A 16,230-nucleotide genomic window follows, 5' to 3' on the forward strand; every position below is an offset into this window, starting at 1 on the left:
CATCGTTGAAGATAGTTCAATTTACACAATCCAACCATATATTTTTAAAACTAGACACCTCAGGACATTTCAAATGCTGGCATATTAACTCTTTCACATGTACTAATTCTGCCACCAGCCTTTATTAAAGTTTATAGTTGTACTTTTTGGTGGTGTTTTTTCACACACACACATTCTACTTAAGTTATAATTTAACAACTCCTGCTATGTGTCACTGCCAAACAAAACCCCAATATGTGTTAAGCAACATATTCTGACTACGGTGATGCATAGGTTTGTCAGGTTGTTTGGGATGTAAAATGCCACATTTGGGGGGCATGCATTTTTTGAGTTTCGACATTTGGTCAGTCTATGCCCATGTCCTATTTGGGAGAGCTGAATTACTGCTGAAAACTAAACACCCATGGGTATTTCAAATGCCCTTATTTGAACTCTTTCCTTGCCACATGTTTGTGAAGATCCAGCACAAATTTTTGATCTTGCTCACTTTCTTTTTTATACATTTTTTTACTTTTTTTCCATTTTGTTAAAACATGATGGTTCAAAACAAACAAAAAGCATCTTCATCCACTACAGTAGAAACAGTAGAAGAATATTGTAAAATGTAAAGCTTTAACTTTTAACTGGACAACGTTGGCACTATTTTGTATTCATTGGTTCCCTATAGGGTGAGCATGAATCTGCTCGTTTTGATTTGTTAAAGAAACTTGATGGTTTCCCTGATGGTGACATCACTGAAGAATTAGGTTACATGTTACCACATTATTTATTTTTTAACATTGTGATTAGTAATCTGGGCTCAATTGACTTGCATGATTGAATGCAGCATCTCTATTTAACCTGCAAGGGGAGCTCAAAATTCTCTGTGCACATTTTTTAGATTTTTTCACCCCATCTAAAAAATGTGCACAGTACTGTATATATTAAGTCACTAAAAGCATTGATCATTTCTAAACCAAGTGACTGTTTTATGTCTAATACCACACTTAGTTATAAAAGTGCTACATTTAGTAAATATAGAATTCAATGAAAAAATGGATACAGTTGTGCCTTAAATTTGAATACATAGATTACAAACAAGTGGTATGCCAGAGTGTTCTAGTTAAATATACTCAGAATTCTTTAGGTAGAACCTACATTATTAGTGGTATCGACAATAGCTAGACAGTAAAAAGTTAAAAGTTAGAATATTTCTGAAACGTGTCAGAGTAATAGGTTGGAAAATGGTAAAGTAATTGTATTGTGTTTTCATTGCTCAGATATCACCTATGAAACTGGGACATAAATTCTAATTGCCTTGGACAGTAGAAGCTGTCAATCCATGAGAGCATATCGGAGGCTGCTTTGGATACATCAGTAACCTAATTACAGACAGCCTGGCTCTTCACCAATATTTTAACACTTGATTTATTTCCTGCTCAAGTTGTTCAATAGACCTAGAGTTAATTGGTTTCCCGAATGAGTGTTAAAATATAAGGATCTGGCTTCATTAAAGGAAAGCTACGTTATTAGGCTTCACTGAATTTAAAGTCCATTAGCAGGTTAGCAAGATTAGCCATTTGGGCTTCATGAGCAAAACTTCAACTCTAGAAGGAATTATTATTCAGACCAGTTTCATGGTTTGTATGCTAAGATACTAAAGGAATATGGCATAAATATATTTTAAAAAGGCAGACATGTATGGAGAAACTGAAAAGGAAAGAGTAATTGTAAACAGACTTACATACTGACCGGGTGATTTGGGGAGTAGCTACAAAAGAATAAGTAGTAATAATAATAATAAAAGAGTTTTGCTCATGTTACCATTTTTTGTTTCATGTACAATCCTACGCACAAGTAAGAATGAATTTAGTTTGGGTGTTTTTATTTGTGTAGATCATGTAGAGGAAAGCTATGGTGTATAGAACTGAGAAAAGAGAACTTGCTGTAAGATAGCAATCAAGAACGTGGAATATTATATGTGGATACTGCCTCCCTTAGTTTTAGGAGAAGCCTAATTGGAATGTACCCAAACATTCAAATTATCTAAGCATTTTAGCTTAATACATTTTTAAATTAATAAATTTTTAAATTAATACATTTTTGTCAGATTTTCTACAGTGAAAATATTGTAGATATGTCTAAAGTAATTGTTAGAGTATTTGTATATTGGACAATTTACATTTTAAAACCATTTTTGGTGTTTACTGCTAGCATTATTTTTTTTAATTTTCCCTCTTTGTATGGCTATGGCCGTAATAGATTTGTGGGACTTCTGCGAGAAAAGTATCTGAACTAACCACATGTAATGTACAGCTTGTAACAAAACTGTAACAATAATCTACAGTCTAATGTCCCATTTGTGTCTTACCTGACACAAAAGTTGCAGTAATTCTGACATTAATGGGAGAACTTTCCTGCAACTGATCGATAGCTTCAAGCAGCCCATCAGTGGCAGGAAAATGCTCCAGTTGAAATCAATGGGAGGACTTTAAAAATGTTCACTGAGGTCTAAACAGAGCCCCTGCACTCAGCCCTCACCAGAGCCAGTGCATGGTATTTTGCTAGCTGGATTTGGGAAAGAGGGAAAAGCATTCTGGGCGTTTCTGCAGATTACCCCGAGGCATTTGCAAAATGAACCACGTAAATATTTAAAGAGAACAATCAGACATATGTAGTGACTCTTTAAATGAAAATAGTTTGCACCAGTGATAATTGGCCTGAAGCCCAAACAAGTCAATTCGAATCTACCATGCATGTAAAATGAATACTCTGTCCACAAAGAGAAAATGGGAAAACCTGTTAACTTTTTACTGAATAAAAATAAAGGCAATAAAACAATCAGATAAGACTCGTATTCAATAATAATAGAACTAAATTGCTTACATGTTTAGATTGCAATTTAGTTCTTCCACAGACAATTTAGCATATGCAAAATGTATCCAATTCTAATATTTAAGTGCCTTATCCATATTATTTTTTATTATCTTTATTTTTATTCAGTAAATAATGAAAGTTAGTTTTAAATTTAATATATTTTTTTCTCTTATTTTTTTGTATTTTGTTCAAGTAGACCATCTGGTTTTACCCTTTTATTTGTACTTTTGACTTTTATGACTAATTTAGCTCAATTGTACCTATATTTTCAATTACTTTGCTCTTAGTTGGGTGACCTATGGCCTTACATGCACTATGTGTAATGTGAGCTGTATTGTTAACCGATATGAGTATGAGATTCTCATCCAATAATTAATTTTCAAGTCAAGTTTCAAATAGGCCATTTATGTTTGTCCCAGGTTCTAGTTATTTTGTCTGGAGTTCTAAATTCTATATATACAACCAGGACACACATGTCATACTGATAAAATGTATTCAGAATAGTAGTAGTTTATGTAACCTAAACTAATGATATATAAATGTAATGCACATAAATTAATATATAAGAATATTTGGCAGATTGAAAACACATATTACTTAAATGCCAATAAGAACAGGAAAACAAATAAATATAATAAATTTAATGTCAGGTAAAATGCAAAAATGTGACCTTGTAAGATGGTGATGAAATTAAACATTTGAATTTTGGAATAAACACAAATTAATTTTCAGATGCAGTGAAGTATTCTAAATGGAAATGTGCTATGATTTTGTACATTTTTTTAAAAAATTTGACTGATTTCGAAATCTGATTAATTTAGCAAGTCCTCATGGCCTTCAATATTTTAAATGTATGTGTACTGGAGGTTTTTTTAGCACCTTTTGTAATTTTCCGTGACAAATGCTGCAGGTGAAGCAATCTATGCTTGGAAGCACATTGCTAAACTCCTAAAAACAGACTGAGAAATGAGTAAAGAGAAGCTGAATAAAAAGTATTTTCAAAAAAAAAAAATTCTTTATTTATCCATGATTCTCATTTTCCATGTTTAGTGAAGCCACAAAAATGATATACTGTATGTTCAATGGCAGCTTGGGCTTTCTCTTCATACCACAGTCTTTAATTTAGTGTGAATAATGTGTTGAAAAAACATCAAAAAAGAAGAATTTTTAAGATCCTGAGGCTGGTTTGAAAATTCTAAGGCTTGGAGTCAAACCTTGAGAGGTCCAAACTATGATCATTGTAGACACTATTAACCCCAACTTTTGATACAGCGGAACTAAATTACTAACATTTATGTTTAATATATTTATAGGGTTATGATGATGGATTTGGTGATGATTATGATGAGCACAATTACGAAGCCTATGACAACAATTATGAAATGCAAACCGAAAGGTATGTTGAAACTGAACAACAATTATATGACACATTTTCCTTATCAGTTATTTCATAGTGTATTTGGAATCCATTTCATTGATTAGATATAGGATACGATTTTAACAATCTGAGACAGCGTGCTTCTATATTTTCTAGACTAATGTTACTTATTAGACTTGTGCATTTGGTAGAAACTGCAAATTTAAAAACATTTATTGATTTTGTCAGTTTGTACTAATTTATAAAAACAAGGCCAGACCCCCTATAAAACTAGTGAACATGAAGCAAAAAAGCTTTGCATTTTTGTCTGAAGTTGGTGGACTCTTCCACTCACACTCTCTCATATTCTCAGAATGGCTCTGTACCTTCTCTGCCTACCACCTCGGAGTCTTGCAGTTCCACTTCTATGTGTCACATCTTCTTTTTCTTCATCTACTTTTTTTTTCTTTCTTATTTCTTCCTCTACATCTCCACGTAGAGTTACATAGTTACATATTAAATAAGGTTGAAAAAAGACCTAAGTCCATCAAGTTCAACCCTTCTACCTAACCTTCCTATTCTTGATCCAAAAGAAGGCAAACAAAACCTAATTAAGCTACTTCTGCCATCAGGGGAAAAAAATCCTTCTTGACTCCAAGAGGCAATCGGATTTCTCCTTGGATCAAGAAGCGCTAAAATATTAATGTTATTCTATTTATAGCCCTGTATGTCAGGCCTTTCTAAAAAAAATATCCAGACCCCTTTTGAAGGGGTATTTGATAACACCACCTTCCTTGGCAGTGAATTCCATACCTAAGTACTTCCACTGAAATGGTGAAGCTTCCATTGATGTCCTGTCTTCCGATTGGAGTGGATGTCACCGGAATCCCACTATTTTGCCCTATGATAATTCTGTGTGAGGTTTCATTAAAATGGCAGAACTTCTGGTGAAATCCTCTCCCATGATTGGTGGATCCAGAGAGAGGACGTCACCAGAAGCTCCCCCATTTTGCACTAAGAGAACCCTGTGTGAACTGTCAAGATGGAGGAGCATTTGGTGACTTCCTCACCCTCGATCGGAGGTGGACGTTTGCAGGTAGGTTATGTCCACCAAAATATGGATGAAGAAAGAAGAGAGAAAGGAAAAGATAAAAGAGAGGAGAAAGGATAACAAGACAATATGCAAAACAAGAAGAAGGACATAGAAAAGAAACTGTGAGACACGGAAGCAGAAGTGGCCGGCAGAGAAGGTACTAAGACATTCAGAGAGCATGAGAGAATTAATTAAAATTAGTGAGTGAGAGTATGAGAAAGTGTGAGAGAGTGAGTTAGAGTAAATGTGGATGTCAGACAACAAACTTTGTTCCCAAATCTAATCATTAAGCATCTACATAGAATATGTAATTTGGTCTCATTGCCAGTGTATGTCTATGCAGATGGAAAAAAGGTTTATTTGAATCTGTGAATATTGTCAGCCTTAATTTTGTGAACTCTCAGTTGAAGATAGATTGTGAGCGGATCATAATTTGGCATAATTTACAGTTTTGTTTGTTCAATATCATTTATCAAAGTATACCCGCAAATATATGCATTCATCTTTATCTATTGTGTGTTAAATGTAGGTTTCTCCACTATGGAGTTGTATTTTGTAAAATTCCAAATAATTTATTGTTAGAAACCAACAGGCATTAATTATGCATTATGCAGTGCGAATGTGGCCATTTTTGCACGAGAAACACGCCATGGTTGACCTTTCACAATGCTTAGTTAATGCAGAAAGAATTTTTCATATCACTGCCCTTATAACTCATTGATTATTGAATAGCAGTAGATAACAGGAAGCCCATCACAGTTCTTATTTTCATGAATGCTTCTTGGCCAAACATACTTAGACACTGCAGAAAGCACATAAATAACAAATTCCACCAACATAAATAATTTCACTAAATAGATTAATAGTTTTTGAAAAACCCATGTAAAGGTATGTAGAAGAAAACACATTTTTTTAATTCTTTTATTTAGAATTACTGATCAAATAAGGTGCTACGGTATATTGAATTCGATACATTAGACCTATACTGTAATTACATGGCACAAGAGGAATATGGTTAATTTTAAACACATACTTACTTTTTTATCCTAGTAGGCAATACATTATTGAAACATTACTTTAATAAAAAGTCTCCGTGCTGTTAGGGAGGAAATATGTTGAATATTTTTCTGCTTATTATTTTCTGCAGTAAAACTACTACATTACAATGTGTGCGTTTCTCTTTCTAAAATAGTCACACAGAAATGGCGATTAAATATTATTTTTCACAGACAGGTTATGTTGTTATTATTAGTACTAATGACAGTAAGTATAATAGATCTGGAAACATTTTTTGGTTGGAATGATAATATTAAATACTGAAAATATATCCTCCTACATGATACGCCTTGTTTAGTAGATAAACTCATCTATGCATATGCATTTATTTGTGTCACAACAATACTGACAGCTCATAGTAAAAAAAGGCAAAACAGACTATATAAGTGGCACTACTGATTAAATCTGAATGCAGACATTACTAATTTATATTATGTTATTTTGGTCATAGGACATGAAAAGGGAAATTCAATCATAGTTTATCAATAAAGAAATATAATAAAAAGACAACAACTCTAAATGTGTGTGTATGTGCATGTATGTACACAAGATGATCAGTCTAAATGTGTGTATAACACACAGTGGGCTCAATATATTATGCTGTATAAAAAATTCACTTCACATTGATTGGAAGTGAACCGGAAATCATGCGTTGGCAAACCATCTCAGGACATTAGCATCAAGCTCATGAAAATAATTTCCTGTTTTTGATTAGGGTGTCCAAATACCAGCTTCAAATTCTGGTCTGATAGCAAAGCTATATCACTGAGCTTCCCCTGGGCAACAAAGAGACATGCTTTATTGCAAGCAATTAACCTGTTTTATTTCCCTGCACACATTTTATTAACAGGTTCAATACTCTGGTTACTTTTTATAGATCATATTAAGTAAAGGTTAGATAAAATAGAACAACAGTTCACATATTTCATCCAAAACCCTTTCTCAGCCAGAAATGTAGTTGTCAGAATAAAGTCAAAGGCAATGTTCAGTGATACTTGACACATAATCAATGCACAACTCAGTTATACTTCACATGACATTGAAACATAGAAATCAGGAGCATGCACCAAAATTGTTTTCCCAAGTAACAGATAATCTTTTCAATAGTTATATGCGTACATTTCTGTGTAATACCATTGGATTATGCATAATTAATTACATTATTAGCAGGACTTCATATAGCATGCAGATCTTTGCTTATTATTAAACTAATAACTTATCAGTATGCCATAATTGCCCCATTGTCTTAAGAATGCTAACGTTCTGCTGACCAATTGCTGTAAGAGATCATATGTGGTAAGTCTTAATACAGAAGCCATTTACTACAAATCACATTTTCAGATTGAATTACTTATAGGTTTCCAGGAACACTGCTGTGTTGGACAGTCACATTGCATCACACGAGGACATATTCTATATGAGGAGTTAAACAGCTCTGACAGTGTCCCTTTTCCCCTTTGTTGCTGTCACTATGAGTTAACAAGTGACTTGTGCCAAATGTGATTTTCTTCTCTAATAGAAAAAAAGATCTTCAAGTGGTTATGTGGTTTTGTTTATTGTTCCATTTAAAAAAAGAAAAACATCAATGAGGCATTACTTTCGACCTTCCTGCCCATACATATATCACGGTCTCCCCTTTTTTTACAGATGTTATTTGGCATGGTGTATGTGTTATTTTGTTATAAAACTCAATAAAAATAAACTCCAGAGAGAGATTAATCCAACTCTCCATTAAATGTGCATAAAAACAAAAACTGTATTTTTGCAACAAAAGCAAATTAAAAACTAAGAAGAATCAATTATTGATAAGCCTAAAATCATTGAATAGTGTGATTTAAAATGTATTTTTGCCTTTGATGCTAACTATAACTTCAGCAACCATTATTTGCCATGCGGGATGTTGGAATATATTCATCAGTGAAATTAAGCTATGAGCGTCAATAAATTACATCCAACATTTTCATGTGCACGTTAATCTTATGAAAGGCAAAATATGACAGTAAGTGTCATTAACAAGTAATAGCGAGCTAAAAACATGTAATTAAATGGCACAATTTCCGCAAATAATGTTTCTATCATCTTGCTTCCATATTCACAGTCTCCATAGATCCATATTTAACAAATGTACTAACATGGAACAGCATTATAATATTATAATAATTATATTATTTACTCTTACAACTAATTTAAATAGCATATAGCATAGTAACTACTGATGTAAAAATACAAAAATTGTCCTGAGGAACTGAGTACATGACATTGTGATAAACTTAAAATATAGGATTATAATGATTTACACTTTAATACTGTATCCGGAATATACATTTTAATATATGTTTATCCCTGCCACGGTTAAAAAATTAGTTTGTGTTCTAGGAAAATGTGTGTTTTTGCATGCAAAATGAAATATGAAGACCTTCAAGATAAAAAGGATATGTATACAATGTTATGTTATAACTATTTATTTCTTATATGTCTTAGTGTACCAGAATATTATGATTATGCACATGGTACAACTGAAGAGAGCTACAATAATTATGGTAAGAACAATGATTTATTACTCATTTGCACTATATATGAAATTAATTACAGATAGATAGATATTTTTAATGGATCAGCGTAGTCTCACACTTAAGTATCTAACTTTATAGGTATCTGAAAGAGGTGTAAAGTAAATCTAGAGGTTCTATCATTTTGTGGAAAGGAAATTCAATCTGAAATTAATTCATTATGCAACATCATTGAAAACATTAAAATGTAAATGTACTTTTTGACAAGAAACTATTAAAGATAAAAGTAATAAAATGCAAGTGAATGTGGACATAACAAAGTAGGATTGGGGCACACTTTAAAAAAATCTAAACAAAATGAGAATTTAAGAAAAAGAAAAATTATTTCAACAGGTTCCATTTGGCTATAAATTGGCTCAAATATAGCCAAATATATATATCTACATTGTTTGTCACACATAGAAGCAGGGCCATAATGTTATATTAGAGCAGTTAGTAACTGGGATGAAGAAAGATGATAATGTTTGTGTCCTGAAAGTTCTACTGTTATATATTTGGTTCAGACAGTATCTATTTACTATATGCATTCCATAACATCTGGATGCTTTTAAAAACCACATTATAAAATTGCTTGTAACTACCAGAATCTCACTAACAGCCGGAAATACTATATGGACAAAAGTATTGGGACACCTGACTACCCTACAGGGACCTTTATGACATGGCATTCTAAAGACATAGACATTAATATGTAGCTGCCCCCCCCTCCAGTTATGCTGAAATAGAAAAAGGCCTTCCCCAAACTGTTCTCACAAAGTTGGAAGCATAGGACTTTTCTTCAAAATAGCTTGTTATGTCCCCTTCAGGATACCAATACATTTTGGGCAATACAATGCTTGGGGGAGGCCCTTTTTTATTCCAGTATGACTGTAGCCCAGTGCAAGGTCTATAAAGATGTGGTTGGGTGAGTTTGGTGTGGAAGAACTTGACTGGCCCTGATCTTCATCCCATTGAACACCTTTGGGATGAACTGAAACAAAAGAGATCGCGAGCCAGGTCTTCTCATCCAACAGCAGTGCCTGACCTCAGAAGTGCTCCACTGGATGAATGGGGATATCAGAGAAACAATCCAAAATCTTGTGGAAAGCCTTCTCAGAATAGTGGAAGCTGTTATTGCTGCAAAGGGAGAGGAGACCAGCTTCATATTAAAGTGTATGTATCTAGAATGCAAATCCATGAAAGTCCCTCTGGGCGTAATGGTCAGGTATCCCAATATTTTTGTCCTCATTCAAGTCGATGGATACCATTAAAGTCAGTGAATTATGCGATACAGGGTCATAACACAAGAGTATATAATCATGCTCCCTGGTAGCCAGAGTCCATTTTGCAATCCAGTGCCATTGAGAAAATTACTTGAATTTACTTTTTGATATAACACCACAGCACACCTTTTGTTAATAGAGGGTATTTGTAACCTTTATTGCTTCATTATTATTTATGTTATGTAGAACATTGTATTTTATAGGTGGGTTTGGTGTGTAAATATGTTTTACACGTTTCAGAGAAGGACATGCAAGTACAAGAGTGATGTAGAGGGTGTTTAGCACTTGTTTTAGTAAAAGGTTAGTAAAGTTTTATATAATGCACTTAATTCCACAAAGGAAAATGCTGAAAATTGTGTTGTATTATCAAGTGAGCATACTGTGATAATAGCAATGTTTCAGGCCCACATGTCTCCTACTCAAGCTGTGTGGTCTTCAATGTTGCTATTATCACAGCTTGCTCATCTAGCAATAAAAATGTAGTCTTTAGAAAATAACTGTCATGCATTACTTTATTTAGAAGTGGTTCTTTTCAATGAGCTGTTATGCATCAGCACATTACATAACACAAATCTAAATCAATTATATGAAATCAATTGCCAAACATTTTTGGTGCTGTATGATAAGCTTGAATTGGTTGGTTTGGCACAGTGATGCAGGGGGCATCTTTGTGAGGGATCAAAATAAAATATAAAGCAGAAAGTTCAGTCAATTGTGTTTTCTGGAAGATAAGGATGTAATAAACAGTAATAAAACATTAAGTTCCTAAGGATGTAGAAGTTTAGTGGATTAGTACTTTCAGACAGTATTAGATTGTGTTGTAACATTCAGAGGAGAAAACAGAGATTTGGTAAGATTGGAAATAAAACTACAGTAGGTAGATACAGCTGTATGGGGCAGTTATACATACATGTATGGTTGCATATGCAAACTGTGGATATCTATCAATTGTTTTATATGTTTGATAAAGCAGTGGTGTTCTTGATTTAGTATTGTATTGTAAATGTAACTTTCCTGAATTACAACCTATCTTAAAAGTAAGTACAACAAAGATGTTTGCAGAATAAACTATAAAGATGACAGTTTGAGTGCGCATTAATTACAGTATATACTATTTACGTCTTGCAATCATTCACAAGTGTGTAATAATTATCTCTGAATTTAATTGCATCGCCACAAGCACTTAAAAATGTGACTCTTGGGAGACAGATGGAAGTTTATAACAAGTGATTCTCTCTACAGGGAGCAAAATTAAACAAGTAGTCAGCATATAAAATAAAATACAAATTCAGCATACAGTAGTGTAAACTGTAGTAAAAGCTGCCAGTGGTACCAGCAGCTACAAGAAGTTTGCTTTTTCTGTATTCTACTAGTTAAAAGATATAGCAGTAAAATAATTCTAAATTATAAAACTATGCTCTGTATGTTCTAGTTCTGAAGAATTCTGTTAAAATATTCAGCATATTTAATGAGAACAATAGATTATTTTAACAATAAAATTAGCTGACCAGAATGTGTAAATGTACTATTTCTTGCATTTTATTGTAGATTTAAATTTAGAAATGTATCTTACGCTAATGGTAAGATAATTTCCCCGGTTTCAAGTTTAGCATCTATATAAATATGATATGGCTACCTTTTGGGAGAGTGGCTTCATTGGGTGGGGTAGCCACACAGAGGCAAAGTAACCTGTGCATATGGGCCAAACAAGCCTCAGGCAGCCTTAAGTGGGCTAGGAGTAGGAGAGGAAGTTGGTGGGGAGTGGTCATGGGCAAAATGAAACCTCCTTGTCTGGAGGAAGAGGAAAGTGAACCGGAGACCCGGAGAAGCAGGATAGAGACTCTGGGTGAAACCCAATGACTTACCAGGTATGATGATATGTAACCATTAAGCTTCTGAGCCTCACCAATGACTAAAATTGCAGTTGTGTTCACTCATCAAATTAGTTATCACCATCTGACACCTGACAAAAATCAAGCATTTGATCAAGCATTGGATATAGAATTTGCCAAAACCAAATCATCTTTTGGTTAACAATATCAGCGGCTCAACTTCCTGTAGACGACTCATGTGTGTGAGATCTTTTGAACATGATAAAAATGATGTAGGGGATGAATTATAAAGGAAACACTACTAAAGTACTCTGTATTATTTTGTTTCATGGGCCTTGAAGGAAATATAGCTACAATGGTTGGATAAACATTTATTGTACAATCCATTAAACATTATTTTTTCTCAATTTATATTGAATACCACATGCAACCCTTTATAGGAAATATATACACAGATATGATACAAAGATATCATCACTCAACTAGAAGTAAATGACTACTGATCTATGATACAAAATACACTAACATTTGCAAGATGAACTTTCAATGGCTTTAAACATAATTTACCAAGAAAATAATTAATAAGGTTTTTGGTTCTAGGGCAAGAATGGACCACATCCCGATCCAGCTTAAAAGTACCACCTCAAAGAACATCTAGAGGAGGCTACCGAGAACATCCGTATGGTAGATATTGAAGGCCTCCTGCACATTTGTGGCCTCATCTTAAAGACAATTAATAGCCTTACGGCTCTGCATAAACAGCAACATGACAAGTAATAGTCCATTTTTATCTTGGGGAATTATTGTTTTTGGTTTCCCTATACACTTCCAGACATTGGTGTGACATTGGCTTTATATTTATTTTCTAACATGGACTCAGCATTTTTGCAGAATCATGTAGTCCATAAACCATGAAACAGGATAATGTTCTCGTGGTTGTGATTCATTGTGGTGTATTACTTTTTATAAAAGCATGAAAGTGTTCTAACTATGAATTCTCTTGATAAATTCGGAAAATGCAAAGCCTGTTTTTTTGTGTAGGGTCGCTAAACTATTGTAATATGATTTTGACCAGAAAATAATTAAATTGTAGATAAAGTGTTTTAAACTGAATTTTTAATATATGTAAGAAACAAGATGTTCAATATTAAGTTTGTAAATTTAATTTAAAATGCTGTTTTAATGGGCTTGAAATCCAAACTGGCTACTGTATGTATGTAGCTAACTGAATTTGTTCAGTGTTTTAATCTGTACTTGTTAAAACAATCACATAAGAGTCAATGTGTAATCTTCTCTAAATAGGAAATCATAACTTGTCAAATATGTTTGCCATAATTTGTCAATAAAGCTGAAACTTTTTGTAAGAAACTAAATTTGCAATCACTTGCTTTCTAGTTCTAAATGCCTGCTTTATTTCCTTTTCTAGGGACGACTTAAACGTTTACATTTAAAAACTACAAAACGAACCCAAGCCTGTTATAAGTATCTTGTGTGAGATTTTTAAAACTGTATTAATAATTCTTGCTTGTTAAATAACTTAAAAGTTAACAATCTAAACTGTTATATGAATCACCACTAGAAATCACTAATGACCGAGTTGCTAATGGGAAATTGGATCTAATACAATAAATGGATACTAAACTATTTTTTAAGCTCCATCTTGCTAAACCAAAATCTGATTGACTTGTTTGTGCTACTAGCATGACTCCCGTGAGAATGTAATGGAGGTAAAAAGAGGTAAGTGTACCACTTACCACTACCATAAGACTGTCCTAATGCCTAGCTATTCAAACGTGGAACTTCCCCCCAAAACATTAAACTTACTCTTTAACGTGCGAGCATTGTGTAGACTCTTATTCTGGTTTTCACGCTTAGGAGTGTGGTGACTGCATTTGATTATTAACTATTTATCTTTACAAATAATCATCAGTGTCACTGCCCAAATGTTGCTATTTAACTTCAACTTCAAAAACTTTATTTGTAATTTTCAGTGCTAAAATTCACCAACCTTGAAAGCAGTTTAGAGGGCTGATATTTCTTTTGAGACTATCAGACTTGATGGCTGTTGATTATTAAGGAAAAGTGTCGCAGAACTCAAAGGATGACTAGACCATAAACAGGTAACACTAATAGTAACGCTGTAATTTTCAGTATGCAAGCAAATGTTAAATATTCTTAATTATTAAGCTACTTATAGTTAAAAAAGTAAACCTGCAAGAAAATAACAACTAGGAATACAGGCTATTAAAGAAAATAATTAACATTAACTAGTGGCATCAAAATTCTTCTATATGGTATAAACCTCAAGTAAATAAACAGAACTAAAATTAACCATAATAGTAATGCAACTCTTGCTAACATGATCTATATAACTAAAAATTTTGAAGAAAACAAAAAAAATCGGAGTAGGGCAATCAAAATGATTTGTATTCCCAATATATCGTTTTGTGGAAAGTTAAATGTTGGCTTCTTGTCACTGTGATTGGTTTACTTTTTTGATGAGGATAAATAATATTTATTATTTTGCATATTTGCACAATAATTCCTTGCAGCTGGAGTTGCATGCTAATATATTCAAATGTATAGAAAATAACAATTCATTGCTTTTCAAGTAGTTTAATGTTAAGTACATGTCACAAGACTGTGATCTATTGTATGGTTAATTTCTTATATTCTGTTTCAGATGTTCTGGTTATTGGGACACTTGGGAAATTGATAAATGAAAACGACAGTAACCGACTCTGTAAGTTTAAAAACATATTTTTTTCCTAAGTTTCCTAAGTTTTTACTTCGATGAACTTTTGACTATATGTATCAATGTAACCTTTCTTAGCTAACATGAACTCATTCTACAAGATACTTTACCACTTGACAACATATAATATAATATATATATATATATATATATATATATATATATAATTAGCTTTTTTTTTTTTTTTTTACAAAGTCCAGAAATGGTGACTCACACTCACGGGACTATTCTATAATAAATTACTTATCCAGCAATTATGATTTCAATGTTTCAGACAGCAGCGTGGTCATTGTTGCGGTCCAATACTTTAATATCACATAAATACTGAATAAATAATTAGAGAGTGGGGCCACTGAGTGCCTAAGTATGTAGCGCATAAAAATAGCTTGGAAGCAACATCAGCACAAACAACGTGCATTAGGAGCTTCAGGGAAATTTGGCATATTATGATTGCCACAGAGACACTGGGGAGACAAGGAGTATTAAAAAACAAAACATAATGTCCTTGATCACAGGTAGACAGCAAAAGTTTTTATGGTCAAAATTTCAGTAATTCCCTAGTGCCCTAGAAGTACCAAGTGACCAATGACTTTCTGTGACAATTCTTGTCACAGAAAGTGGTGTCCTAGTATGGACACTTTTCCTGTACATAACTGTTTTTAATAAAACAAATTGTTAAATCTAGTTCTATTATAAGCAGCATTTTTCCAGCAGCATACGGCATGAGATGTCCAAGTGCAAATGTTCAGACTGTAGAAGATTCTTACAGTGTGCCTTGTCACACATAGAACACTGGTGTTTGCCACGCTAAAACAGTTACTATATTCCTTAAATATAATATGAGATAAACCGCAAGATCTTTTGACTAAACGCAAATGTTATCTTTTTTTTCATATAGGTTGTGATACTTACAAGCTTATGAATGCTAATACTTAGAATGTATAACTGATACGTTTGGACTGCAGAAGGCATTGATAATCATGAATGATGTAGAGAAATGGTAAGCTTCTAAAATACACCGGAAGGGTTTCTTACATTGTCTATTAATGTACTTACTTTAGAAGCAGAAAATCACATATAAGAAAATGAAAAGTGTCCCTGGATCCCCTGTTTCTGGCGGCTCTTCCCCTTCTGGGATCTGGCACAGCCTGTCTAGCATGCTAGCATCCAGTGGCACTGATGGGTCACTGCTAGTTTCAATACAGAATTAACCCACTAGGGGAAAAATCCATTTTGAGCTAGGCAAGGCATATGCATTTAGTACAATATACAGTAGTGCAGGCTAAATTCTGCTTCACATATCTGATGTTTATATGAAATTCAGGAACCTTCTACAGTATATACCATAATTACATCATGATTAAACACATGCTGCTATGTTTAAAATAGGTATTATAAGAATTTTTTTAACACTGCTAAATTGCAAATGTATTCTGTTTTTTTTACCAT

The 16,230-nt window shown here is 33.3% G+C and overlaps 1 protein-coding gene across 2 annotated transcripts in view; it reads left to right on the forward strand.

Annotated features, from left to right (window-relative positions):
- The window catches only part of KHDRBS2 (KH RNA binding domain containing, signal transduction associated 2), a 133,333-nt gene extending 117,525 nt beyond the window's left edge, over window positions 1-15,808 (forward strand). Inside the window, exons 7-11 of one of the 2 annotated variants that reach the window (XR_008351021.1) lie at window positions 4,170-4,252; window positions 8,844-8,902; window positions 12,627-12,799; window positions 14,710-14,769; window positions 15,680-15,808. Coding sequence is in view for 1 of the 2 variants with exons in the window: in XM_053458740.1 (XP_053314715.1) it covers window positions 4,170-4,252; window positions 8,844-8,902; window positions 12,627-12,721 (237 nt within the window). In the remaining variant the exon portion in view is untranslated. Of the gene's footprint in view, window positions 1-4,169; window positions 4,253-8,843; window positions 8,903-12,626; window positions 13,400-14,709; window positions 14,770-15,679 lie in introns of those variants that run through there. The other variant, XM_053458740.1, reaches the window with a different exon arrangement.
- The last annotated feature ends 422 nt before the right edge of the window (window positions 15,809-16,230 follow it).

The sequence above is a fragment of the Spea bombifrons genome, chromosome 3, assembly GCF_027358695.1.
Source record: "Spea bombifrons isolate aSpeBom1 chromosome 3, aSpeBom1.2.pri, whole genome shotgun sequence".
NCBI lineage: Eukaryota > Metazoa > Chordata > Amphibia > Anura > Pelobatidae > Spea > Spea bombifrons.